Source organism: Callithrix jacchus, chromosome 1 (genome assembly GCF_049354715.1).
Source record: "Callithrix jacchus isolate 240 chromosome 1, calJac240_pri, whole genome shotgun sequence".
NCBI classification, from domain to species: Eukaryota; Metazoa; Chordata; class Mammalia; order Primates; family Cebidae; genus Callithrix; species Callithrix jacchus.
Genome location: NC_133502.1, coordinates 106,159,282 through 106,186,454, shown reverse-complemented (window position 1 = coordinate 106,186,454; position 27,173 = coordinate 106,159,282). Strand labels below are relative to the sequence as shown.

Below are 27,173 nucleotides of genomic sequence, written 5' to 3'. Positions count from 1 at the left end.
ATTAGATTTATATTAGATAATGTAATTTAAAGAATGTAAAAACCAATTTAATCACACTGAGTATTTCTATTTATTCAATGAATCTATCAATTATCTAGTAAGAATAGCACATAATGGAACCAGGACATGTTAAATATTGACTGAGTACTATAAGTTGATTGAATTGAAGCTTTAAAGAACCTAGTATGTACTCAGAAAATGAATGTGTAACTCTGGGGATAAATTCTGTAAAATATATGATTTCTCAAGTGAAACCTTAGAACATCATTACAATACATACCGAGGAGTTGCTTTTTTGACATGAGGCCTTTTATCATCTAAAATACAGTTTTTTAATGAGAAGGAAGAAAATGTTGAGTCATCTGAATACATTTTTAAAGTACTTATAATATTCTCCAATTTAAATTCAGCAAGTTTCAGAGCAGGATCACGAACATCTGTAAAGGAAGCCTATGAAAGGAAAAATCAACACAAAATTACACAAAAACACAAGTCTAACGTGTATTTTATGATATGAACTACTACAAATTATTGCCTCTGCTTAGAAGAAACATCAAAATTCTCCATCTCCAAAGGGCTCTTATGAAAGGCAAAAAATATATACATATCACTTTAATTTTACAATTGATTTTTCACATTATTAGCTATGTGATAAACAACTCATTTAAAAAGGGAAATGATTAAAACTATTATTAAAGTGAAAAGATCAACCATTTTTCTCAGAGGGACAGATACTACAAAATGCATGTTAAATATTAACATTTGTTACTTTAAAGACATCTAACTATGCAATTTTCACAAGTGAAAATACATTTTCTTTTCTTCCTTGACTTACTTGTTTAGGACCTGGACTATACAGCACCATGGTGAGATAATCAGTTTTGAAGCTCACGTTTAGTGTTGTCTTAACTGGTGAGGCACATGAATGTACTTCTACCACAGCAGCTGTCACCACAGTTGATCCTTGAAAAAATTAAAGTTATTTAATAAAAGAATATATCATGAAAAGCAGCTCATTAAAATGCCCTGGAAACAGATTTAACAGAATTATTAATTAAACAAGTATACAAAAATGACATTCAAAAAAATAAAATATTAGAAAATTTAGATGTAAAACTCAGTAACTTTTGGCTTAGGACTCTTCCCATAATAATTTGGGAATATTAATTGAACACTTGGTGTTTCTATTTCCTCTTGCTGCTTCCGTTTCCACTTCTGTTCTGTTCCAAGGAAAAACAGAACTAATCACTGAGTATGTTTTGGGGATTAAGTAAAATAGCACATGTAAAACACATACTACAATACCTGGCACATAATTCAGTATTCAAATTTTACTTTAAAAAACTAAAACCAAGAGAGATTTTAAAAATTGTTCTACTAATCAGAAGAATCCAAAATTCGTTTTCTACATTTAAATTTTGAATCAAAGCATTATATGTACCTATTAAATGAGCTTAAAATGAAAACACAGCACTTTCTAATTCTCATTATATCTAACTTCAGAGGCAAGCACCATTATGCCAGGTAATGTATTTTCTTTTTCTTTTTTTTTTTTTTTTTTTTGAGATGGAGTCTCGCTCTGTCACCCAAACTGAAGTGCAGTGGTGTAATCTCAGCTCACTGCAGCCTCCACCTCCTGGGTTCAAGCAATTCTCCTGCCTCAACCTCCTGGGTAGCTGGGAGGTAGTGTGCTTTTAATTGTGACAAAATTTACATACAATGAAATACACATATTGTGTATGAACTATTGGGTGAAATTTGATAAGTGTATATATCTATGTAACCACCATTTCAAGTAAGATACTGAACACTTTTACCCCTCCAGAAAGTTCCCTCTTACCACTTTCTAACTAATCCCCAACCTCTCTACCGTTCTAATTTCAATCATCATAGATTAGTTCTATATATTTTTTAATTCCATACAAATGGAGTAATACCGATTGTACTATTTTGTGTGTAGCTTCTTTTAGTCAACATTCTTCTGAGATTCAACCATGTTGTTGCATACACAAGTAGTTCACTCTTAAAGCTAGTCATGCACTCCATGAAAAGAAATAGTTTATCCTCTTACTGATGAACAATTCAGTTGTTTCCAGATTTGGGCTACTATAAAACATCTACTATATATATATATATTCTTAAATAAGTCATTTTGTGTATTTATGTACTTATTTTGGGGTCAGGTGGGAATAAATACCTAGGTCTGGAATTGCTCCATTAAAGGTGGGTATATGTTAATTGCCAAACTCTTTGCCAAAGTGGTTATACTATTTCCCATTCCTATCAGGAGTATGTGAGAACGTCAGCTCTTCCATATTCTCATCAACCTGCGGCATTGTCACTCTTCTACAACTTACCTCATCTGGTGAACTGCAATGTTTTCCTAATAAATAATTATATGAACAACTTATCATGTGTTCACTGCCCATTTACATAGCATCCTCTCTCAAGTATCCAAATCTTTTGGTCATGATTTTGCTTTGAAAAAGTTGCTATTAATTTATAGGAGTTCTAATGTATTCTGGATAAAAGACACATACAACCAGTCTGAGGCTTGGCTTTTTCCTATCTTGTTACTATATTTGATGAGCAGAAATCTGAAATTAGAAACAAATCTACTCATACAGTTAAACATTTTCTCTACTGTTTATCTGTTTCTCTTTTGTTGGATTCAATTATTTTTATTACTGTCTTCTTTTCATTTACTTTGAGTTTAATTTCCTCTGCTTTTTCTAGTTTCCTGTGGTAGATTTGATCTTTGATTTTAAAATATTATTCTAGTTACAAATTTCTTTCACCACTGCTTTAGTTGTATTCCACAAATTCTGATGTATTTTATTTTGATGATCATTCAGTTCAACTTCTTAATTTCCCTTGTCGTTTCTTTTCGATCTATGGGTTAGTTAGAAATTGTTTTATGCCCTAATAGTTCAAGCTTTTTCATATCCTATTGTTACTACCTTCTAATTTAATCCCATGTGGTCACAAAACTTAATGGTACCAAAAATGGTGTATTTTGTAAACATTCCAGGAACCCCTTCAAAACAAAAATGTATTCTGCAACTGAGAGTAACACCGTATTACATTAATTAAGTTTGTTGACTGTGTTCAAATCTTCTATATTCTTTCTGGCTTTTTTTGTCCATATCTTATCATTTACCAAGAGTGGTATGTTCAAATCCCTAACTATGATATGATTCTGTATATGTACATTCTTCTTTAGTTCTGTCAGTTTTGCTGCATATATTTTAAAGCTCTGTTATTAGGTATATACACATATAAGGCTGTTGCATCTTCTTTGTGAACTGATACTTTTATCATTATTTTAAAAAAACCAAACCTCGTAATGGGACATTAAGGAGACAGATGAACCCTCCCAACCAGATATTTTCATGGTCGTAAGGGAGCTTTGCTAATTTTTAGGGTGATGATGTTACTATATTTTAAAAGTAACATCCTTACTGCTTATAGAAAAATGGTAATTAATGGTATAATATCTGGAATTTGCTTTAACATAACCTAGTGGGCTGCAGGAAGAAGGGAGAGGAGCAGAGTTAGGGAAGTAACAAAGCAGCCACGTGATATTAATTAACGAAAGTGGGTGATGAGTACATGTCAGTTCATTACCTTATTCCTTCTACTTTGGTATATGTGTAAAAATTTCCAGAAGAAAATGATGAAAATAACATATTCAAATATCTATTTCCAACTGCAGACATTATGTTCATACTCCCCACTCTTTAAGCCCTTATTAATTATTTCCCCTGAACCATCTTCCTCTTTACAGCTTTGGTTGCTAATGACTTTACTTCTAACTTATCATGGTTCATAAAATTTACTTTTTTATTTACATAAGAAATCTTCCTGTTTAACTATGACCATGTAATACTTTTCTATGATGAGACTCACGATGTATTACAATAGTGCCTCTGCCGCTGCATTTTAACAGTGAGTGCATCTCTGAAAAGTAAGAGATTCTCTCTTCTCACATTCTAACAATGGCTCAAAATTACGCAAAATTTAGTCCACTTCACTTCTGCACTATGGTACAGAAATTTCTTTCTTAAGAACAGAAAACATTTTTCTCTATATCAGTTACATAACTCTGTATCCTATATACTATGTGGAATTCACGCTGTTTTTCTTCTATAAGACATTCTTCCAAATGGCCTTTCTTTCCTTAAAGCATTCTCATTTACTTTTTAATGAAAACCAATTACTTTCTAACCTATTCACATAGATAATTTGAAGACTCCTTTTCGATGCACTACTGGGTAGGCCTAGGTTTTCTTTACCCCATGTTTTCCTCTTTCCTCGATTCCTTGTCTTGCTGAAATGTATTTTCAAACTAATTTCTTTTACGAATGGGTATGAAGAAGTCTAAGAAAACTTTGAGTCACAGGAAATCTGAGAATTATTTTCTTTCACGTATTAGGTGATGGTTTGGCTGTATATAGAATTGAGCTTCAAATACCACTTTCCTTAGAATTTTGAATATATTCCTCCATTGTCTTCTACCACCCAGGCATTCCATTCCATCATGTTTTATTGATGATAAATAAAAAACAACAAAAATCGATCATGCAATCATTTTTTTTCTAAGTCCCTAACAGGCAGCCTGTTTCTTTTTTCTGAAACTTTGAAAAATCTTAGCTTTACCATTCTGACATCTCATGAAAATTTGTTTGCATGTGGAATCTTGGTTTACCCCATCTGCTGGAAACTCAGTAGATTCACTGTAGCTGAGCTGGTTTCAATATTTACTTAGGTCTGGACAGTTCACAGCACTCACCCTTACCCACACTTCCAATTACCTGCAGTTAGGTCAACAGGGGTCTGAAAATATTAAGATACTTTGAGAGACAGGCCACATTCACATAACTTTTATTACAGTATATTATTATGATTGTTCTATTTTATTATTGTAATTCATCTCTTACTGGGCCTAATTTGTAAATTAAACTTTGTCACACATATGTATGTACAGGGAAAAAAGCATAGTTTGAGTACTATCCAAACATAGGTTTAGTAATATCCACAGTTTCAGGCATTGACTGGAACATATGTCCTGCAGATAAAAGGAAAGTACTAAACTTCTTTAAAGAATTCTCTTCCATTTCCTCAATTATGTCTTTCACAATACTTACTCTGGAATTGAACCTTCTGAACTAAAACATCACTTTTAAGTTTTATCATATTTTCCATCCTGTGCTTTTTTTTCTCTCTCTCTGTCATGGGAGATTGCCTCAACCAAATATTTCAACTCAATAGTTCTAATTCCATGCTTAGTGTTTTTGTTTCAAATTTTCAGCAATAATGGATTTCCAGCAACTCTGCTATCCTTGGGTGAGCTGGCGGTGCCGGTGGGATCCAGTTCTTACATTACCTTCTCAAAATCCTCTTAGAATGTCAGGTTTTTTTGTTTGTTTGTTTACTTCCTTTTCTGTCCCCTCAATTATCTGTTTCCTTCAGAAAACATGATTCTGTCTATCTTAGTTTCATTTATGCTTGAGTTTTTACAATTTTCTTCATATCTGATCATTCACATTTAACAATAAAGGATTTGTTTGACTATTCTAGCTAGTAAGAGTGGGATTTCCTATAATGCTGTAAATGTAAAGTTGTTTTTCTGTTGGGATTGTACCTGTGTAAAAATGCTGTGTCATACCTCAGGGCTTTGAAAAGGTGAGTCTTGTGAACTAGCAGGTTTCATTTTGAGGTAGGTAGGTCTGAGGATCCCCTTTAATGTCAGAATGAGAACTTCATGCTTACGCAGCAAAATCATCCCAGCACTAACTGACCCTCGTTAAGTGTTGGTGCTGAACTCAGAACCCAGCCACATTCCACAGAACACACTGGATCCAACATTAGATGAAGCCTCCTTCTGAGTTCTGCTTCCTTCTACTCTGTTCCATCCATCTATCTCCCAAATATTTGTTAAAATCCACCATCTACTAATGATCGTCCTCTCTTTGCATTTCTAATACTTTGGTATTCCTAATATGGATATAAAAGATTCATTTGGGATATATGCTGCACTAGGAATAGGGAGAAGACGGGAGAGGGAGAGAAAAATGGAAAATAAGAAGATACAAGGAAGTCAGAAAAATATGAATACATATTGAGAAATTTTGTTACAACAGGACTAGGAATTTTGATTGATAGAAAAAAATCAACACAATGACTAACAGAATAGACAATTTAGAGATGGCCGAATGGAATTAGCTTATTAGAAAGAGATTTATAAATCTTATTTTGCCAAAACTAAAGAAAAAGAAGAAAAGGAGGGAGAAAGAGGAAGAAGGTGGAGAAAGATGGAAAGGAGGGAAGAAGACAGAGGAAAAAAGAGAGAAAGAGAGGAAAGCAAGAGGAAATTTTAAGTTAAAAACATACCTCCTGAATGGTGTGAAGCATTAGTCGTAACTCCACTAGTGACACTGTATTGGTCGTTTGTTACAGCAGGTGAGGCACTGCCACCTTCTCCATGCCATATATTGCCATGCAATGTTTTAAAAATAGTTGTTATATCTTCTTGACTAAGAATGAACTGTTAAAAAAAAAATGTGCTCTTTTTAGCACTGCTACTTCATTGCAGAATTTAACTGCAGTTAAAATTCTCAGAGGAGAAAAATGAAAGACCATTTCAATCCTCTACAATACCAATTAAACATTTTTAGAAACTGAATATTCAGTTTTCTAAATGACCATGTGCTCTTTAGCACCTTGTGAAATACAGGACTAAATTAGGTGCCAATAACAGTGAAGTTACGAATAAAGAACTATTTGTTACTAATGTACCAAATAATCTAGTAATTTTAAGCCTTTAAAATGAACTTTAATTATCTCTCTACTTTGGATTTTTTTGGTTAGTAAGGAACTCATTTTACAAATGTAGAATAATCAGAAATGATACATTTGGTTAATCAAAAATGTTATAGTTCACAATGTGTTTTACATGAGCTATTTTATTTGAACCTCACAAAAGTCCTAGGGATACAGAATATAATCCTGAAATTTATTTATTTAATTAGGTAGTGACTGGGTCTCATTCTGTCACCTGGGCTGGCATGCAGTCCTAGCTCACTGCAGCCTCAAATTCCTAGGCTCAACCTTCCACCTCAGCCTCCCATGTAGCTGGGATTACAAGCATCACCAACATACCCAGCTAATGCAGTCCTGTTATTTTTATTTATTAAAAACTGAGGCTAAATGGTTAAGTAATATGCTTAGGTCCACACATAAACAAGGAACTAATAAAACATAAATAAAGAGCTAATAATTTCAGGCTGGGTGCAGTGGCTCACACCTGTAAGCCCAGCACTCTGGGAGGCTGAGTAGCACAAATCACTTGAGGCCAGGAGTTCGAGAACAGCCTGGCCAACATGGTGAAACCCTGACTCTACTGAAAATACAAAAATTAGCCAGGCATAGTGCACACCTGTAATCCCAACTATTCAAGCGGTAGAGGCAGGAGAATTATTTGAACCTGGGAGGTGGAGGCTGCAGTGAACTAAGATCGTGCCACTGGACTCCAGCCTGGGTAACAGGGACTCTGTCTCAAAAAAATATAAAGAGCTAATTTCAAATCCCAGCTCTTACAAATTTAGCCTCAAATCAACAGCATAAGACCTGTCTGAATAGCTGTGATGGTTAATTTTGTATGTCACGTTGGCTCAGTCACAGTACCTAGATATGTGGTCAAACATGAAATGTTTCTGTGAAAATATGTTTTAGATGAAATTAACATTGAAATCACTAGACTCTAGGTAAATCAGATGATACTCCATAATGTAGGTGGACCTCATCTAATCACTTTGTATTGAAGTTGGAGGCCTTCAGCAGAAAAAGACTGACCTCTTCCAAGCAAGAATTCTGCTAGCAGACTGTCTTTAGACTCTAGCTCCAACACGAACTCTTCCCTGGGTATCCATCCTTCTGGCCTACCCTGTAGATTTTGAACTTGGTAGCATCTGCCATCATGTGCACCAATTCCTTAAAAAACTCTCCCCCCTCTCTCTCTATACACACACATACTCTCTCTGGAAACCCCTGACTAATGCAACAGCAATAATGTAAAAAAGATCTTTGAGTTCGGCTCACTTCTAAGTTTGTCAAAACTACAAAAATAATTATATTTTTAGCTGTTATGACCCCAAGGAGGTAATCTGAATCCCTCAATATTTAACAAGTTTTACTTCTATCGGGCTTTCTTTGACTGCATTTCAAAGATGTTATACTAATGTAATGTTTTAAAATTAAGTCCACATGTTCTTTATACCTACTACTAATGTTCTGGGTTTTTTAACTTTCATTCCTTCATTCTTTTTTATGACACTTATTTTGCAATTATGTAGCGAGCACTGCAAAAATAGTAATTCATAAAATAAGGTGAAATTAAACATAATTTCTAAACCATGTCTTCTAGTTAGTATCTGTCTATCGCATGCAGCTCAAATACTGATTATTAGTCATCACTCTTTCTTCACTTTTGCCAGGAGCTCAGTGGAGGAAGTTCAAAGAACTGTAAGGATCCCGGGGCTGCTGATCTGCAGTATCTATGTCAGGACAGGCTGTGTATACAACCACCAAAAATCTGGTAAGTCAGAAATCGCAAGTTGCTCCACTTGGTCTGAATGCATCAGACTAATTGACTTCACAGCTGATTCTAGCCTCTACCTGACACAGAAGATGAGGCCCAGGAGGGAACAAATATCTGGGATCTGGGTGAGCTGCAACAGTGGCTAATTAACTATTCAGGTGAATCAGAGTAAGGGAAAACCCAATTTTATCCTAGAGGACTGGCCTCAAAAGGCCGCTGAGCACTTGCAGATTGTCTGCGGCATCACCTGAACATTCTGTATAGATTCTACCTGGGAAGAGCATGGGAAAGGAGTGTCTTTCCTGCCCCACACAAATATGGCTGATAACAGGGTCCAGTGGGTTGGCAATGGCCACAGCATGCTATTTATAAGTTTCTATCTGTTGTCTTACCAATGCAAACAGACTTCAAAAATTTATCTTAAGACTAATTTCCATCTCCAACCCTGTAAGTTAAAGCAGCCATTATTATCTTACACACTAAGATTTTCATACCAACATCACGTTTTATGCTCTGAATATACTTTTGACTTAAAAGTCTGAAATGTTTTAAATGATAGTTTTCTCTTAATAAAATAAAATTTTTACAGAAAGAAATAGAAGGGGAAACTGGGAGGTGGTGAGAAAGATTTCTTAAGTAGGTTTCTTAAAGAAACCTCCCAGAGTATATGTTGCTATGACTTCAGCAAAGCATGTGACACAGTTTTGACTTTCATCCAGAAAAGGGAAAAAACTACAAACTTGTGGACAGTTCCATGAGAGATCTAGGAGGCAATGTCAACCAGTAAGAATGTAAAGCTAAGGTGCTAACACATTTGCCGTTTTCATTTTCAACGTATGAATTCTTCTAGTTTCTTTTCCTTTATACACTCTTTGTATAGGTTATTTCATATATTCCTATGGTTTTAAATGCCATCAATATGCTGGTGACTTCAAGATTAGTATTTCTAACCTTTCCAATAAATTATTTTCCAATAAATTCTGTGTTAATGTATCTAATTGACTACTTACAGCACTATGCCTGTTATTAATGTCCTTCATTAAATTTACCACAATTTATAACTATTTTAATTATGTGCCTGTTTAGTTTTCTACTATCTACGATTATACCTTTCAGATTACCATCACCACCAACCCCTGCATTAGACTGGGAAGTTCCATGAAGTGAGAGACAATGTCATCACTTCTTCGCCACTGTATCTCCATTGTCTATCATAGGGCTTAGCACATAGTAAAGAGTCAAATATTTGTTAAAAGAATGAATGGAGATCATTTTCAAATGAATTCTAGTTTAATATAATCACCATTTCAATTCTGACCAATGTGATTATATGTATACAAATGCCACTCAAATGATGCCTTATGTCCCCAAGCAGTATTTTTCAATAAGCAAAACAAAAATGGGTAAGTATCAAAAAAGTTACCTCCATTGGTTTCAGCTGAGCATTTACATTAAAACAAGGAACTTCCTGGTACCACTCCCAGGATAAATTTCGTTCAACCACCACCTCAAGATTTAATGGCAGTAGTAGATCCAGTACTTCCTGGTACGCATCATTAATATATTCAGATCTGAAGTAGAGATAAAATTCTTTTAAATTGTTTCACATACATTCAGGTAGTTAAAAAAGATTAACTTAAATTTATCCTTTCATATGCAAATAGCAGAAATCAATAATTTGTTGTGTAAAAAGCGGAAAAAAATCTATCAAAACGAGTGATGTTTTATCCCACTAGAAACCTGGGTGACGTACACTGAGCCGAGTGTTCATATTACACAGAAATAGGGCCAGGCACACTGGCTTATGCCTGTAATCCCAGCACTTTAGGAGGCGAAGGCAGACAAATCACTTGAGGTCAGGAGTTTGAGACCAGCCTGGCCAACATGGTGAAACACATCTCTACAAAAAATACAAAAATTAGCTGGGCGTGGTGGTGGGCACCTGTAAGTCCCAGCTTCTCAGGAGGCTGAGGTGGGAGAAGCACTTGAACCTCGAGGCGGAGGCTGCAGTGAGATGAGATCACCGCACTGCACTCCAGCCCGGTCAATAGAGCGAGACTGTCTCAATTAAAAAAAAAAGACAGAAACAGATTTTTTTTAAAACACAATTTGTAATATGGTAAAAAGTACAAAAATATGTAAGTTGTATAGTATAACCTTAAAATAAGAATCATCTCTATGTAGTCCAGGCACGGTGGCTCACGCCTGTAATCGCAGCACTTTGGGAGGCTGAGGTGGGTGGATCACCTGAGGTCAGGAGTTTGAAACCAGCCTGGCCAACATGGTGAAACCCCATCTCTACTAAAAATACAAAAATTAGCCAGGCATGGTAGTCGGGTAGTTGAAAGACTGTCAGCAATCTCTTACATTCATTCTCAAATTTCAAAAAATACTTTTTGGACATACAAATAATAAATATTTTGATTTCACATCCTACACATATTTGGGGACTCTTAAAAGCAATCTATTTTTAATACAGACCCTCACTCAATTTGCATCTACCATTTCTTGAAATCAAGCAAGATGTGACTGAATATAGATATGGAGGCCAATTTTTCCAATTCTTCTCAGGATAAAAGGAAGAAATAATTGTTCTTAATTTGGAATAATGCTCCCTGATTCTCACGACTATGATTCCTTTCAGAATGATAACATCTAGGTTTACCACATTCTACACGTGCTAATCCATCAACAACTAGTCTGCGTTTATTTTTTGAAGACATCAAGAGTGCTGGATGTCCAGTCTACAAATTCTTCTTTGTATTCTTTTTCTCCATCAGTACCCTCTTGTCTTTAACTTCTTCTCTCTTCTATTAGTCTGTTTTCACACTGCTGATAAAGACATGCCCAAGACTGGGTAATTTATAAAGAAAAAGGGGTCTAACGAACTCACAGTTCCACGTGGCTGGGGAGGCCTCACAAGCATGGCAGAAACTAAAGAAGACGCGAACGCGTGTCTTACATGGCAGCAGGTGAAAAGAGGATGAGAGCCAAACCAAAGGGGTTTCCCCTTATAAAACCATCAGATCTCATGAGACTTATTAACTACCACAAGAATAGTATGGGAGAATCCACCCACCATGATTCAATTATCTCCCACCAGGTCTCTCCCACAACATGTGGGAATTGTGGGAGCTCTAATTCAAGATGAGATTTAGGTGGGGAAACGGCAAAACCATATCACCTCTCCAATATCCATCAACATGATTTTCAATCATTAAAATCCTGTTCCATTACTTTAGGTCATATCTGCTTAGCAAAAATTCAGTTTTGTCTCAATCCAACTGACTGTTGGATTCCAATCACAAAATACCAAGTACTACATGAAAAAAAATCATACTCTATTAATCATGGTTAACAGTATCAGCAGGACCCACAATGCTGCCTCAATACATTTTCCTGCTTTCTCATCTCTGTCTGCTCCTTGTTAGTCTCTTATAAGGGTTCCTCTTTCTGCCAATTCTTTAAATACTGGTAATCCTCAGAATTCTTCCTCGTATGTTCCACTCTACAAGCTCTCTTTTGTGGCTGTGCTCATTCCAATGGCTTCAGTGATGAGCACAAATTATTATTAAGGACTCCTAAACCTAGAAGTCTAAACGACATCACCTAGGCATATATATTCCACTGCCTTCTGGATTTCTTTCAAGATCTCTCCATGTAGAAGTCATGCAACCACTTTCAGGCTACTTTGTGCATTAGAGAAATAATCACTATCTCTATTCGGCTGAGTTTTTTTTTTTTCCTGCATTGTTCTGTCTTATTTCAGTGGAGTACATAATCACCAAATGCTGATTTCCAAGCCTGCAACCTAAAGTGAATTTTAATTCCTCATTTCCTTTGACTCCCACACCCATTAAATCATCAGTTACTATAAATTCTGGTTAGCTCTCCACTACTTCACTCCCCTACCTTAGACTAAGTCACCTGTAATTCTTATGTGAATTACTGCTATAGTTACCAAACTATCCTTCCAACCTCTAGGTTTGTGTCCTTCTGACTTAATTTCTAGAACCTTTCTAAAATATGATCCCATGTTTACACAGCAGCCCGCTATACTTATTAAACAGTACCTACCACAGCAACCCAATGAGGTAGGCATTATTTATTAATCCCTTATAAAGATTATTCACGATCATATTTCTTATTCTTAGCATAATGCCTGGGATATATATGGTGCTTAATAAATGCTCAAGTGACAGAAATTTCTCCTTCCATCTAAGATGGAGTAACATGAATGGGTTTACACTCCTGCTTGAAAGAACCCTGGTCTCTAAAAAAAAAAAAAAAAAAAAAGACAGACAAAATTTATTTAAAAATAGTTTTTAAGACCTAAGACATCAAAAATGGATCGTGATCCCAAAGAGTTGGAGAAAAAATGAGGTGAGCCCCACAATTGTCCCAGTTTACTATTGTTTTGCGATAATTAACAGGCCATGGTACAGAGAGGGGGAACCCAGGAGAAGGCCAGGAAAGCCCCAGAGTAGAGAAGAGCTGAGAGTCAAAGACAAACCAAGGTAGCTAGAGTTATATAATAAAACACCAGAGAGACAAGAGCTACACAAAATTATAGAGTAACGTAAAATTTATAGCATAAAGTACTCCAATTTACAGCACTGTATCAATCCAACTGACTATATATATCATACATTAGAAAAGAAGAAATGCTTCAAATCAATAATCTTAGCCACCACCTAAAGAAACTTAGAAAAAGAGCAAAATTAAACCGAAAGGAAGAAGAAAGAAATAATAAATACTGAATCAGAAATCAGTGAAAGAGAAAATAAAACCAAAAAAAATAGAAAAATTAAAAGCAGAAACTGTTTCTTAAGATCAATAAAACTGATAAATCTCTAACCAGATTGATTGGTACAAAGGCAGAAATTATAAATACCAGGAAGGAGGGAGGAGATATCATTATAGATATTAAAAAATAAGGGAACATTATGAAAAACTTTATGCCATTACATTTTACAACTTAGATGAAATGGATAAATTCTTTTAAAAAATTAGGGATAGCTCAAGACAAAATAACTCGAATAACCTTAAATTTATTAAAGAAATGAAAACTGTGTTTAAAAACGTCCCAGAAGCAAACTGTGGGACCAGATGGCTTAACTGGCAAAGTCTACCTAATAATACTTATGGAAGAAATAATGCAATTGTGCATAAACTGTCAGAAATGTATGCATATCAAAACTTATAAAATGGTGTAACATTAAAGATATGCAACTGATTCTGTGTCGGTGATGTCTCAATAAAGCTGCTTTAAAAATATTCAACTGATCAAACAGACTCATAGGAAGCTAAGAGAAGTATATAAATATATCCCAGGCATTGCACTAAGAAATACAGTAGTGAGCAATCTTCATAAGGGATTAATAAATAATGCCTACCTCATGGGTTGTTGTGGTAGGTACTGTTAAATAAATATAGTGGGCCGGTGTATAAAAATGGGATCACATTTTAGAAAGGTTCTAGAAATTAGCTCAAAAGTAGACAAAACTAGAGGTCGGAAGGATAATATGGGGGCTAATTAAGTAATAAATGAAACAAAAATAAGGTGAAGAGACAAGCAAGAGAATGAGATCAAAGAAAAATGACAGAAAGAAGGGAGAGGGCAGTTTGGAAGTATAAACAGAGAAGGATCCAAGTTGGAAAATTGGGCATTAAATTCAGAATGGGCAATTCGAAACAGCACAGAAACACAGAGGACATAGTATAAAAGCTCTGGAAATATTTGAACATTTATTTATCACCCTACTTCCTAACCCTATGCTTAATAAATACATAAGGTTGTATGCTACTGTCTGTGTAAATGACAGCATCAGATCCCTAGCACACAGCTGACAGAGAAGATAAGGTGATACTGTATTTGAAAAGTGAATAAACATATTACATTAGAAATTCCTCATTTCTTCCATAGCAGTGTAATTTATAATGAACTACAAAAAAAGCACCAATACATTTCATCAGGTAATAAATTTTATAGTTTTCCTAATTACCAAAGAAGAAATTTTCAAACACTTTCTAGGTTTTTTAAAATGCAAAGACTATAATTGATTTTGCCAAAATATACTTAAGGAACATAAAATTACAAAATTACGTATAATTAATAAAATAAAATCACTGTAAACAGAATACTCAAAACAGCAACGTCTTTAACGTAAAACAAAAATACTGCATTCCACACAAACACACTTGTGAAAAGCTTACCTGTACAGTCGCATTTTACTCAGCTTTATCGTTATCAAATCAATAACAGGTGGGGGAGAGCTCTCACTCTCTGTTATCATATGAAAGGTATTTGTCATTGTAATGAGTCCAAAATCAGCAACAAAAACATTTTTTGAAACTGGAGACTGTGGGATGACCACAACTGGGGCTTTGACGTGAATATCCAGTGCCATCCTGGAACTCCTTTGTGCCAGTTCTTTTACACCAGTAGCAGCCATTCCAGCTGCCTGAACAGTTGCCTCAGCCAAGGCTTGTTTAGCTGCCTGAAAATTATCTATAAAAGCCTGTAAGGTAACAGAATTATATTCTTAAAGTTATTATTAATAAATAAGACATTAAATATATATTGATATTTATGGTCTTACTGCAGTTAAAAAAAAAAACCAACACAACCAAGCATTAATTATTCAAAGTCTTACTGTCTATAATTAAAATAAAAAACAACACAACCAAGCATTATTTATTCAAAGTCTTACTGTCTATTTCTGCCACAAAAACTGAGAAACACAAAAAACACAGATAAAATAAAAATCTAGTCCTCAGAACAAAGCTAAATGGGATCACTGGAATGTCTTACAGAAATCTATTTCCCTTATCTCACTTTCTCTAATGTCTGAACAACCCTATTTCTCTATACAACCTCAGTACAGAGAGCTTATTTACATTTATAAGGTAAATAAATAAAATATGTTTAAGAAGTATCAAAAGGATTTTCCAAATTCCAAAAAAAAACACTTCAGTGACATAAAATATAATTACCTAGATTTATACTCATACTTAATTTTCATGTTCAAAGAAAAAATTAATATTTTAGTAATTTCTAAGTATAAGTAGAAGAGGGCTCAAGTGACATGATTTGTTTTTTTTTTTTTTTGGCTATAAAAAGAAATTAGCTACTCAAGAGGCTGAGGGAGGATAACATGAGGCCAGTATTTCCAGACCAGTTTGGGCAATATAGCGAGATCTTGTCTCTAAAAAAAATTTTTTTTTAATTTTTTAAAAGAGAAGAAATTAAACAAGAAATACTTATCTTAACATCTTTCTGTACAAAATGATTTTATGGCTATAGAAAAACTGCATGATAACTTAAATTTAAAACATCGCAAACATCAACATTATATGGAATTCACCTAGAATTCTGAAATAACAAAAGCGGGCTCCACGTTCCCAAATACATTCAGACGAACACATGAATACTTTCCTTGCTTATAAGAACTGCCACACTTGGCCTATCTATTCCACTATAGACTCAGATTTGATTACCTACTTAATACACTAAAACAAAGAGACAGCATTTTAAAAGAATGAATAGTGATGTCATGGGGACAAGTATGACACCCACAAGAAACATATCAGCTGACAGCAAGGGGAAAAACAAAACAAGAAAAGCAGAAATAAGAACTGAAATGCCTTAGGGTGAAGTCATACAGAAGTTAAATCTAACTCCTTAAAGTCACGGAGATTCACAGAATGACAATGCAATCAAAAATATGATTTTCTTGGGCTGGGCATAATGCCTGTAACCGCAGTACTTTGAGAGGCCAAAGCAGGAGGACCACTCAAGGCCAGGAGCTCAAGACCAGCCTGGGCAACAGAGCAAGAATCCAACTCTATAAAAACTTAAAGAAAAAAAAAAATTAGCTTGGTGGTACGTGCATAGTGGTATGTGCCTGTAATCTCAGCTACTCAGGAGGTTGGCACAGGAGGATCACTTGAATCCAGGAGTTCAAGGTTAAAATGAACTATGATCAGGCCACTGAACTCCAGCATGGTGACAGAGCAAGACCTTGTCTCTAAAAAATTAAAATAACCTTTTCTTAATGATGACTTGAGAGACTAAAAGAAACTTCAATTACATATTCGGTATTTAAAAATTATATTTACAAGTCAGCTAAAACAAAGACTTAAGCCAATGACATATAAAATAAAGTTTCTAAATAATATATAACATATCTATGATAGCTAATGCATATATAATGTTAATATATGAAATACATACTTCAATTATTTGAAGTATTTCCATGTCAAAATGATGTTATATAATTAAGGAATTAAACATTTCAGTCATTATGTATAATAAATGGTGCCCAGAAAATTATTTGAAAAATCAGAAAAAATTTCAAGCAAGGAATTATTAAACTTCAGCCATATTTGAAAAATAGTAACTTTTAACTAGTATACAATAAAATATAATTTAATAAAATACTCACCAATATAGAATACAGAAATTTTGTGACAAAAATTACTTCAATGCAACCAACTATTAAATCAACCTGAATGTCAACCACATTCATATCTGTGTATGCAGAACCAGCAGTTGCATCCATGTAAGAAACCATTTTGAAGCTGAAAACTTCTTTTCCAGTGATGTAAACAGCCTGAATAAGAGAAAATTTAATTATCACAATCCATTTTTGAAATGATGTGCTTTCAGTATAAAAATAAAATGAAGTAAAAAATAACAAAACCTAGTAAGAAAATCTCCCAAGTATTCAAAAGCCAAGTACAAATGAGGCCACGATTCTATTATAATTGCTTTACTGGGATCCAAGATGGCCCTTTAGGAGCAGGTCAGGATTGCACCTCCCAGAGAAAGCGCAGACGGTGAGTGGACACCGCATTTCCAGACGGATCTTTATTGCCCACAGACCAGGAGATTCCCAGGTGGAGGAGCTCTACGGGTCACCAGCGTGGCTGTTTTGACCAGCGCGACTGCTTCAGCTGGTGTGGCTGTCTTGCTGGCAAAGCAGCACAGCAGCTCACCACACAAAATACACTGGTCTGGTTGCCCTTTTAAGCTGGCAATTGGCACTCTGAGAGGGCAGATTCGCCCATTCACCTGATTAAACAGGTCTACACCTGATTAAACAGGTCTAAAACCTGTTTAATCCAGGGCAGCGCCGTTGTTTCAGCGGCGCAGTGGGTCGACGCACGGGAAATCACACAAATCCCAGCGCCCTTTCAGCAGGCAACTGAACACCTAGGAGAGAGTCAACCGTTCAACTTAAAAAAAAAAAAAAGGCTCTGAGGCAGGGAGCCAGGTGATGAGGCTCAGTGGGTTCCACCCCCACAAAAACAAACAAAACAGCAATTGTAACGCTCAGGGTTGAGAGTTTCATAGCAAACACAGCTGAACCCAGGATGGTGCAGCTCGGTGGGGGAGGGGCATCCGCCATTACCGAGGTACTCCACCCCTACAGTGGTAGTCCGCCATTGCTGAGGCAACCTGCCATAACAGAGAGAGTCGCCATTACAGAGGCGGGCCACCATCACCGAGGCCGTTCTAACTACACCCATATAAACGGGACTACAGGGAAGCTCACATGGCAGCAGGGAAGAGCCGGCAGCAGGGCGGAACCCACAGCAGCTCAGCAAAACCTCTGCAGGCAGTGACTAGGCTGCCTCCTTGCTGGGCAGAACAGCCCTGAAAAAAAAAAAAAGGCAGTAGCACAACAGATACTCATAAATAAAGCCCTATCTCCCCGAGACAGAGCACCTGGGGAAAAAAAGGCGGTTTATGAGTTCTGCTGCAGCAGACTTAAACGTACCTGCCTAGCAGCTCTGAATGAACAACACAGCTCACAACTCAACACTTGAGCACCTATAAAGAACAGACTGCCTCCTCAAGCAGCTCCCTGACCCCCGTATATCCAAAGAGTCACCTCACAAAAGACTGCTGAGACTGACATCTGGCAGGCATCATTCTGGGACAAAGACAGCAGAAGAAGAAACTGGTAACAACCCTTACTGTTCTGCAGCTGCTGCAGGTGATCCCCAGGCAAGCAGGGCCTGGAGTGGACCTCAGCAGTCCTACAGCAGAGGGGCCAGACTGTTAGAAGAAAAAAATAAGAAACCTGATAGACATTTACATTTACAGAACTCTCCACCCCAGATCCACAGAATATACATTCTTCTCAGCACCACATCACACCTACTCTAAAATTGATCACATAACTGGAAGTAAATCACTCCTCAGCAAACACAAAAGAACAGAAATTATAACAAACAGTCGCTCAGACCACAGTGCAATCAAGTTAAAACTCAGAATTCAGAAACTAACTCAGAACCACACAGCTTCATGGAAACTCAACAACTGGCTCTTGAATGTTGACTGGATAAACAATGAAATGAAGGCAGAAATAAAGAAGTTCTTCAAAACCAATGAAAACAAAGACACAACATACCAGAACCTCTGGGACACATTTAAAGCAGTCTCTAGAGGAAAATATATAGCAATAAGTGCCCACATGAGAAGAGTGGAGAGATCCAAAAGTAACACCCTATCGTCAAAATTGAAAGAGCTAGAGGAGCAAGATTAAAAAAACTCAAAACCTAGCAGAAAACAAGAAATAACTAGTATCAGAGCAGAACTGAAGGAGATAGAGACACGAAAAACTCTTCAAAAAATCAATAAATCCAGGATCTGGTTTTTCAAAAAGATCAACAAAATAGACCACTAGCCAGATTAATTAAAAAATAAAAAAAAAAGAGAGAATAACCAAATAGATGCAATAAAAAACAATAAAGGGGAAATCACCACAGATCCCACAGAAATTCAAACCATCATCAGAGAATATTACAAACAACTCTATGCACATAAACTAGTAAACCTGGAAGAAATGAATAAATTCCTGGACACTTGCATCCTCCCAAGCCTAAACCAGGAAGAAGTCGAAACCATGAATAGACCAATAACAAGATCTGAAGTCGAGGCAGCAATTAAGAGCCTACCACACCAAAAAAGCCCAGGTCCAGATGGGTCCACAGCTGAATTCTACCAGAAACACAAAGATGAACTGTTACCATACCTCCTGAAACTATTCCAAATAATCCAAAAAAGGGAATACTTTCCAAATCATTTTATGAGACCAATATCATCCTGATACCAAAATCCAGCAGAGACTCAACAAGAAAACTTCAGGCCAATATCCATGATGAACATAGATGCAAAAATCTTCAGTAAAATACTGGCAAACCAACTGCAACAGCACATCAAAAAACTTATCCATCATGATCAAGTAGGATTCATCCCAGGGATGCAAGGCTGGTTCAACATATGCAAGTCTATAAACGTAATTCACCACATAAACAGAACCAAGAACAAAAACCACGATTATCTCAATTGATACAAAGAAGGCCTTTGACAAAATTCAACAGCCTTTTATGTTAAAAATCCTCAATAAACTCAGTATTCACGGAATGTATCTCAAAATAATGAAAGGTATTTATTGCAAACCAACAGCCAATATCATGCTGAATGGGCAAAAACTGGAAGCATTCCCTTTGAAATCTGACACTAGACAAGGATGCCCTCTCTCACCACTCCTATTCAATATACTACTGAAAGTTCTAGCCAGACCAATCAGGCATGAAAAAGAAATAAAGGGTATTCAAATAGGAAAGGAGGAAGCCAAATTGTCTCTATTGGCAGACGACATGATAGTATATCTAGAAGACCCCATCGTCTCAGCCCAAATTCTCCTGAAACTGATAAGCAACTTCAGCAAAGTCTCAGGATACAAGAATCAATGTGGAAAAATCACAAGCATTCCTATACACCAATAACAGACTTAAAGAGAGCCAAATCAAGAACAAACTGCCATTCACAATTGCTAAAAGGGAATAAAATACCTAGGAATACCATTTACAAGGAATGTAAAGGACCTCTTAAAGGAAAACAACAAACCACACTGCTCAACAAAATAAGAGAGGACATAAACAGATGGAAACATTCCACATTTATGTTTCGGAAGAATTAATATAGTGAAAACGGCTATACTGCCCAAAGTAATTTACAGAATCAACACTATCCCCATCAAGCTACCACTGACTTTCTTCACAGAACTGGAAAAAACCACCATGAACTTCATATGGAACCAAAAGAGAGCCTGCATAGCCAAGTCAATTCTAAGCAAAAAGAACACAGTGGGGGGCATCACACTACCGGACTTCAAACTATATTACAAGGCTACAGTAATCAAAACAGCATGGTACTGGTACCAAAACAGAGATATAGACCAATGGAACAAAACAGAGGCATCAGAGGCAACACAACATATCTACGACCATACAATCTTTGATAAACCTGACAAAAACAAGCAATGGGGAAAGGATTCCCTGTTTAATAAATGGTGTTGGGAAAACTGGCTAGCCATGTGCAGAAAGCAGAAACTGGACCCCTTCCTGACACCTTACACTAAAATTAACTCCAGATGGATTAAAGACTTAAACATAAGACCTGGCACCATAAAAACCCTAGAAGGAAATCTACGCAAAACCATTCAGGACATAGGAGTAGGCAAGGACTTCATGACAAAAACACCAAAAGCATTGGCAACAAAAGCCAAAATAGACAAATGGGACCTAATCAAACTCCACAGCTTCTGCACGGCAAAAGAAACAGTCTCTAGAGTGAATCGGCAACCAACAGAACGGGAAAAAATTTTTGCAGTTTACCCATCTGACAAAGGGCTGATAATCCAGAATTTACAAAGAACTAAAACAGACTTACCCATTCAAAAGTGGGCAAAAGATATGAACCGACACTTTACAAAAGAAGACATACATGAGGCCAACAAACATATGAATAAATGCTCATCATCACTGGTCATTAGAGAAACACAAATCAAAACTACATTGAGATGCCATCTCACGCCAATTAGAATGGCAATCATTAAAAAATCTTCAGACAACAGATGCTGGAGAGGATGTGGTGAAATGGCAACACTTTTACACTGCTGGTGGGAGTGTAAATTAGTTCAACCATTGTGGAAGACAGTGTGGCGATTCCTCAAGGACCTAGAAATAGAAATTCCATTTGACCCAGCAATCCCATTACTGGGTATATATCCAAAGGACTATATATCGTTCTACTATAAGGACACATGCAAACGAATGTTCATTGCAGCACTGTTTACAATAGCAAAGACCTGGAACCAACCCAAATGCCTATTGATGATAGACTGGACAGGGAAAAGGTGGCACATATACACCATGGAATATTATGCAGCAATCAAAAACGATGAGTTCGTGTCCTTTATAGGGACATGGATGAACCTGGAGAACATCATTCTCAGCAAACTGACACAAGAACAGAAAATGAAATACTGCATGTTCTCACTCATAGGCAGGTGTTGAACAATGAGAACACATGAACACAGGGAGGGGAGCACTACACACTGGGGTCTGTTGGGGGGAATAAGGGAGGGACAGCTGGGGTTGGGGAGATGGGGAGAGATAGCATGGGGAGAAATGCCAGATATAGGTGAAGGGGAGGAAGGCAGCAAATCACACTGCCACGTGTGTACCTATGCAACTATCTTGCATGTTCTTCACATGTACCCCAAAAACTAAAATGCAATAAAGAAAATAATAATAATTGCTTTACCGGACTTACACTACAAAGTTTTACAAACTGGTGGTGGCAATTCCCTTTGTGGGTCATAAAATCAATGTAGTAGGTCTGGCCCCTGCTTCTCTTTTTTTTTTTTTTTTTTTTTTTAATGAAGAACAGAAGAAGAAATATCTGAATATGCATTTTAATTTTGCATGTGTACTTTTGTAATGAGAGTAACCATGTATTTCTTGATTTATTAACAAACATTTGAAAAACACTGTACATCTACACCTTACTGAAATCTATTTTTGATTTGAGGTATGTGGATAAATTTTCTGGAATCTTCAAAAGAGTCTCCTCCTAGCTCTATACTTCTGTTCCTTATCAGGTTGTAAAGAGCCATCTTAATTGCCAACCAGAAATTATCTACAGTGGTTAAAAATCTCAAGCTCTGTAATAACAGTAAAAAAAAAAAAAATGGTAGAAACAAGAAGAGATGTAAAATACGAAAAAAAAATTTGAAACAGGACAGAGCACTCAGTTTATAGCTTTCTCAATTCTCCTAAATGCTAGAATCAAGTAAGAACACGGAGCTGAGGAGCCATCAACAAGCAAATCAGTTATAACCACAGAACAAAGAATCCTCAGGAACCAGAAGTCTAAGTGACCTTTGAAGGCTAATGTACAAGATGGGGCTGAAAAGAACTCTACAGTCCTGCTTCTCCTTAGGGTGCACAAAGCTGGAGTGGGTGCCCCTCCAAACCTTAAGAAAAGACAAAAAAAGATAAACTACAAAATCTTACCTTTCTTAAAACCATTAGCAATCTGAGGTCACAGAACAACAAAGGACCCTGAAATCTAAGGAAAAACAGGTACCTGCGGGGAAAGAAAAAATAAGCACCAGCTCACTTGTGGCAGAGAGCAGGAGAAAGACATGTCACGTACGAAAAAAATAGGTAAGAATAATTCAACTGATATGATAAAGGATAAGTGTAAACTAATGTGAGATACACAATCCCTGGGAGACACACACCTGAGGAGCTCTTAAGAAAGATGGGAGCAGGGTTCAAGTGAGAAACAAGAGAAAGATTTCCTTGGCACAACCGTGGAAAAGGTGGGGGGCCTCCATTGCAGAAAAGGCCCAAAGCACCACGAAGACTATCGCCTTCTCAAAACAAAACACATAAGAAACTAGGGGAAGGACAGTAAACCTTGTTGCTCTCAGGGCACAGGTGAAGATATGGTATCCTAGGGACAAGAATAAAATCAAACTCTGTATCTAGGGAAAGAACAAAAACTCTCCTAGGGCCAGATCATTAGAGGTCTCCCTCTGCTGGGGAAGGGAAGGGTAGTCAATCCCATATAGGAAATTCGACAGACGCCAATTAGATGCCATGAAGAGGAGGGACAGGATTGCCAAGAATACTCCATTTCTGAGACTCACAGAAACAGCCCTGGCTGGAAATGACAACGAACCAGGACACTAACAAGCCTATCCAAACCACCTTCCCTTCTCCCCAGATACATACCATTAAGCTCATAAGCACTAAGAAATAAGCAGCAGGAGTCTCTCACATCTAGGAAAAAAGCTAAGAATGCAGAAAGAGAATTTTCTGAGGTACAAGAATAGAAGAAAGGTCAAAGACTCAGCATGGAACAGAATCTGAGCAACACAGCCTTCCCCCATCATAAGCAAAAGGTACAACTAAAGGAAACTGAAGCAGTAATGTAGTGAAGGAAATCCTATTAGTCTAAAATTCAAACCAAGCTAAGCTCAACCTGCCCCCACCCCAAGCTAACAGCTTAGCAGAAAAGAGGCACCTTCACTTCCAGACATAAATACTATGATATTTACCTCAGTCTTTATTATCCTATACATCAGCAGTCCCCACCCTTTTTGCTAACAGGGACCTATTTTGTAGAAGACAATTTTTCCATGAAAGTGGGGAGTGGGGAGATGGCTTGGGGATGAAAATGTTAAACCTCAGATCATCAGGCATTAGTTAGATTCTCATAAGGAACATGCAGCCTAGATCCCTCATATGCACAGTTCACAATAGGGTTTGCCTTCTTAAGAGAATCTAAGGCAGCCGCTGATCTGACAGGGGGTGGAGCTCAGGCGATAAGCCTCCCTCACCCACCACTCAACTCTTGTTGTCCTGCCCAGTTCCCAACAGGCCATGGATGGGTACCAGTCCACAGTCCGGGGACTGAGGACCCCTGCAGTACATGATATGATGTCTGACATTCAATCAATAATTATGACATGCCCAATAAAAGCAAGGGCAAAAAAAAATCAAACAAACAATAAAGCAATCAACAGAATCAGACTCATCTACATCATCGATGTTAAAACTATCAGCCAGAAAATCTTAATTACTATGATTAATATGGTAAAGGCTTCTAGTGGAAAATATGCATCAACAGATGGTGAATATTATTATAGTAGACAAAATGGAAAAAAGAATCAAAGGGATATAGTAAACATTTAAAAACATGGTAACAGAGATGAAAAGTAACCTTCAGTGGGTTTGTCAGTACATTCATCAGAGCCAACGACAAAATCAGCACATTTGAAAACAGGTCAAGAGAAATTATTCAAATTAAAATGTACTAAAATAACAATGGGAGACAAACTTGAACAGAACATCCAAACATTATGGGACCGTAAACAAAAATCTAGTAAGAATTTTAGGAATTCAAGAAGAGGAATAGTGAAAAAGTGGAGGAGGAGAAAACGGAGCCAGGGGGAAAGGGAAAGAAAGAGGGAGACAGAAGCAGAGAACTGATTTGAAGAAATAATGGAAAATAATGAAAGACAAATTCATCTAGCTAGCTCAGGCAGGCCCATGTATTAATTTCAAGTACACTTGAAACATTCACCAAGATTAATCATAAAAAAGTATCAACAAATTTAAAGGAACTGAAATGGTCTCTCTTCTGGCCATAGTGGATTTAAATTAGAAATCAGTAACAGAAAGGGGTCTGAAAAATCTCAATATTTAGAAGTTAAATAACAGACTTCATAATAAACAATGGGTAAAGAAAGTCAGAAGAGAAATTAGAAAATACTTTGAATTGAATGAAAATAAAAATACAACATAAAAAAACTTACAGAATGCAGCTAAAGCAGTGCTTAAAGTAATATTTATAGTAGTAAATGCTTATAATAGAAAATAGATATCTTCAAATCAATAATTTAAACTCCACCTTAAGAAGAGCATATTAAATCCAAAGCAGGCAGAAAAAGGAATTTTCAAAAAGCAGAAATAAATAAAATTAAAAACAGAACATTCAATCAAAACAAATGCTCGTTCTTTCAAAGTATCAATAAAATAAATAAATCTCTAAGCAGACTGATCAAGACATAAAAAGAAACAATAAAATTAAAATCTCATATGCTAAGAAAAAAAGCAGATGTGAAGGACTACATAACTTCATGATTCCATTTACGTGATACTTGGAAACTGCAAAACTGTAGGAACAAAAAACAGTGCAGTGATTCCAAGGTGCTGGGATGGGGAGAAGGGCTAACTACAAAGGGCAGTAGTGAATTTTTAGGAGTGACAGACCCATTGTATCCGCAGAAGATAAATTACCCAACAGTATATGTTTGCCAAAACTCACAGAATTACAACTAAAAAAGGTAAGTTTTACTGTAGGTAAATTGTTTCAATGAATCTGACTTTAAAAAGTAAAAACCAAACCGAAAAAGAAACTGATAAATAATTCTACCCAAAGGTTACTGAGGCCCCTACAACCTCCCAAAATATGTGGAGCAGCTTCCTGCAACAAGGCCTTCATAGCTGCTCTTTCCGCCACCTGGAATGCTCTTTCAACAGGCCTCAAATCCACAGTTCAGATTTCGGTCAAATGTTTCTTCGGTAAAAAAGCATTTCTTGAAAATCCTAATACAACACTTGAATCATTACCTGTCATTACCCTGCCTTCTTGGTTTACAAAGCATGTATCACTTTTTAATATTGTTTTATATTATTAACTACTATTTATTCCAAGTGGAGAAGGGCTTCATATATTTTGCTGAATATAATATCTCAAAAAGGCCAGGCACGGTGGCTCATGTCTGTAATAGTACTTTGGGAGACCAAGGCAGGTGGTCTGAGCTCAGGAGTTTGAGGGCAGTCTGAGCAAAATGATGAAACCCCATCTCTACAGAAATCAGCTGGGTATGGTGGCACACACCTATAGTCCTAGCTACTCAAAAGGTTGAGGTGGGAGGATCACCTTGGCCAGGAAAGGTGGAGGCTGCAGTGAGCTCTGATTGTGTGATTGGACAGAGAGAGAGAGAGAGAGAATGAATTACATATACATAAAATATGATTATATACTATATAGTTTTTTCAGCTAATTTACCACTATTTATACATATATAATTTACATATACATACTTATGTATAAATTGCATACATAAAAATATACAAATACTGGTAAATTAGTTAAGAAAAAACTGAATATCCTCTGCAAGTCATATGAGTAGGGCTATATGACTGTTACTCTGAGTTCAACAGAACAGATTTGCTCAATACAGAGTTTAGAGCAGAAAGGCTGTGGTCAAGGAGACTTTAGGTAAAGAAAAATGGTTAATAAAACACCATATTGAAAACTGGGCATTTTAAGCAACAATCTATAAACTAAATGATAAGGCCTCCACTTCTTTCACCAATTGGCTTCTGGAATCTAGGCTGTCAGGCTTAAACTTACAGTATTTTTTTCAAAGGAAACACACTAGCCTAAGAGCAAGAGTTGCTCTCAATTTGAGAAGCCATAAAATTGCTAAACCAGTTCCTGATCATCTACTGTGATGTTTACCTGTCCAAAGTCCCTAGGAAAGCTTCAGATTAGCTTTGAATGGCTGGGCAAAATCACAAAGTCCTTAGAGGTGAAAGAAAGTCAAATTGTCATCAGAATTGTCAATACCAATACTAGGCCATAAGACATGGAGTAACATGTTTTAAGATCATCTAGGAAAGAAAATTCAAG

At 36.5% G+C, this 27,173-nt stretch overlaps 1 protein-coding gene across 7 annotated transcripts in view; it reads right to left on the bottom strand.

The window, feature by feature from the left end:
• LOC144581922 (intermembrane lipid transfer protein VPS13A) overlaps positions 1 to 27,173 on the bottom strand; it is a 237,895-nt gene that overhangs the window by 107,616 nt on the left and 103,106 nt on the right. For all 7 annotated transcript variants that reach the window (XR_013533366.1, XM_078367850.1, XM_078367836.1 and 4 more), the window contains 6 exons: positions 17,047 to 17,214; positions 14,816 to 15,120; positions 10,023 to 10,170; positions 6,394 to 6,547; positions 836 to 963; positions 281 to 450 (listed from right to left, as the gene is read on the bottom strand). Coding sequence is in view for 6 of the 7 variants with exons in the window: in XM_078367850.1 (XP_078223976.1) it covers positions 281 to 450; positions 836 to 963; positions 6,394 to 6,547; positions 10,023 to 10,170; positions 14,816 to 15,120; positions 17,047 to 17,214 (1,073 nt within the window). In the remaining variant the exon portion in view is untranslated. The remainder of the gene's footprint in view (positions 1 to 280; positions 451 to 835; positions 964 to 6,393; positions 6,548 to 10,022; positions 10,171 to 14,815; positions 15,121 to 17,046; positions 17,215 to 27,173) is intronic.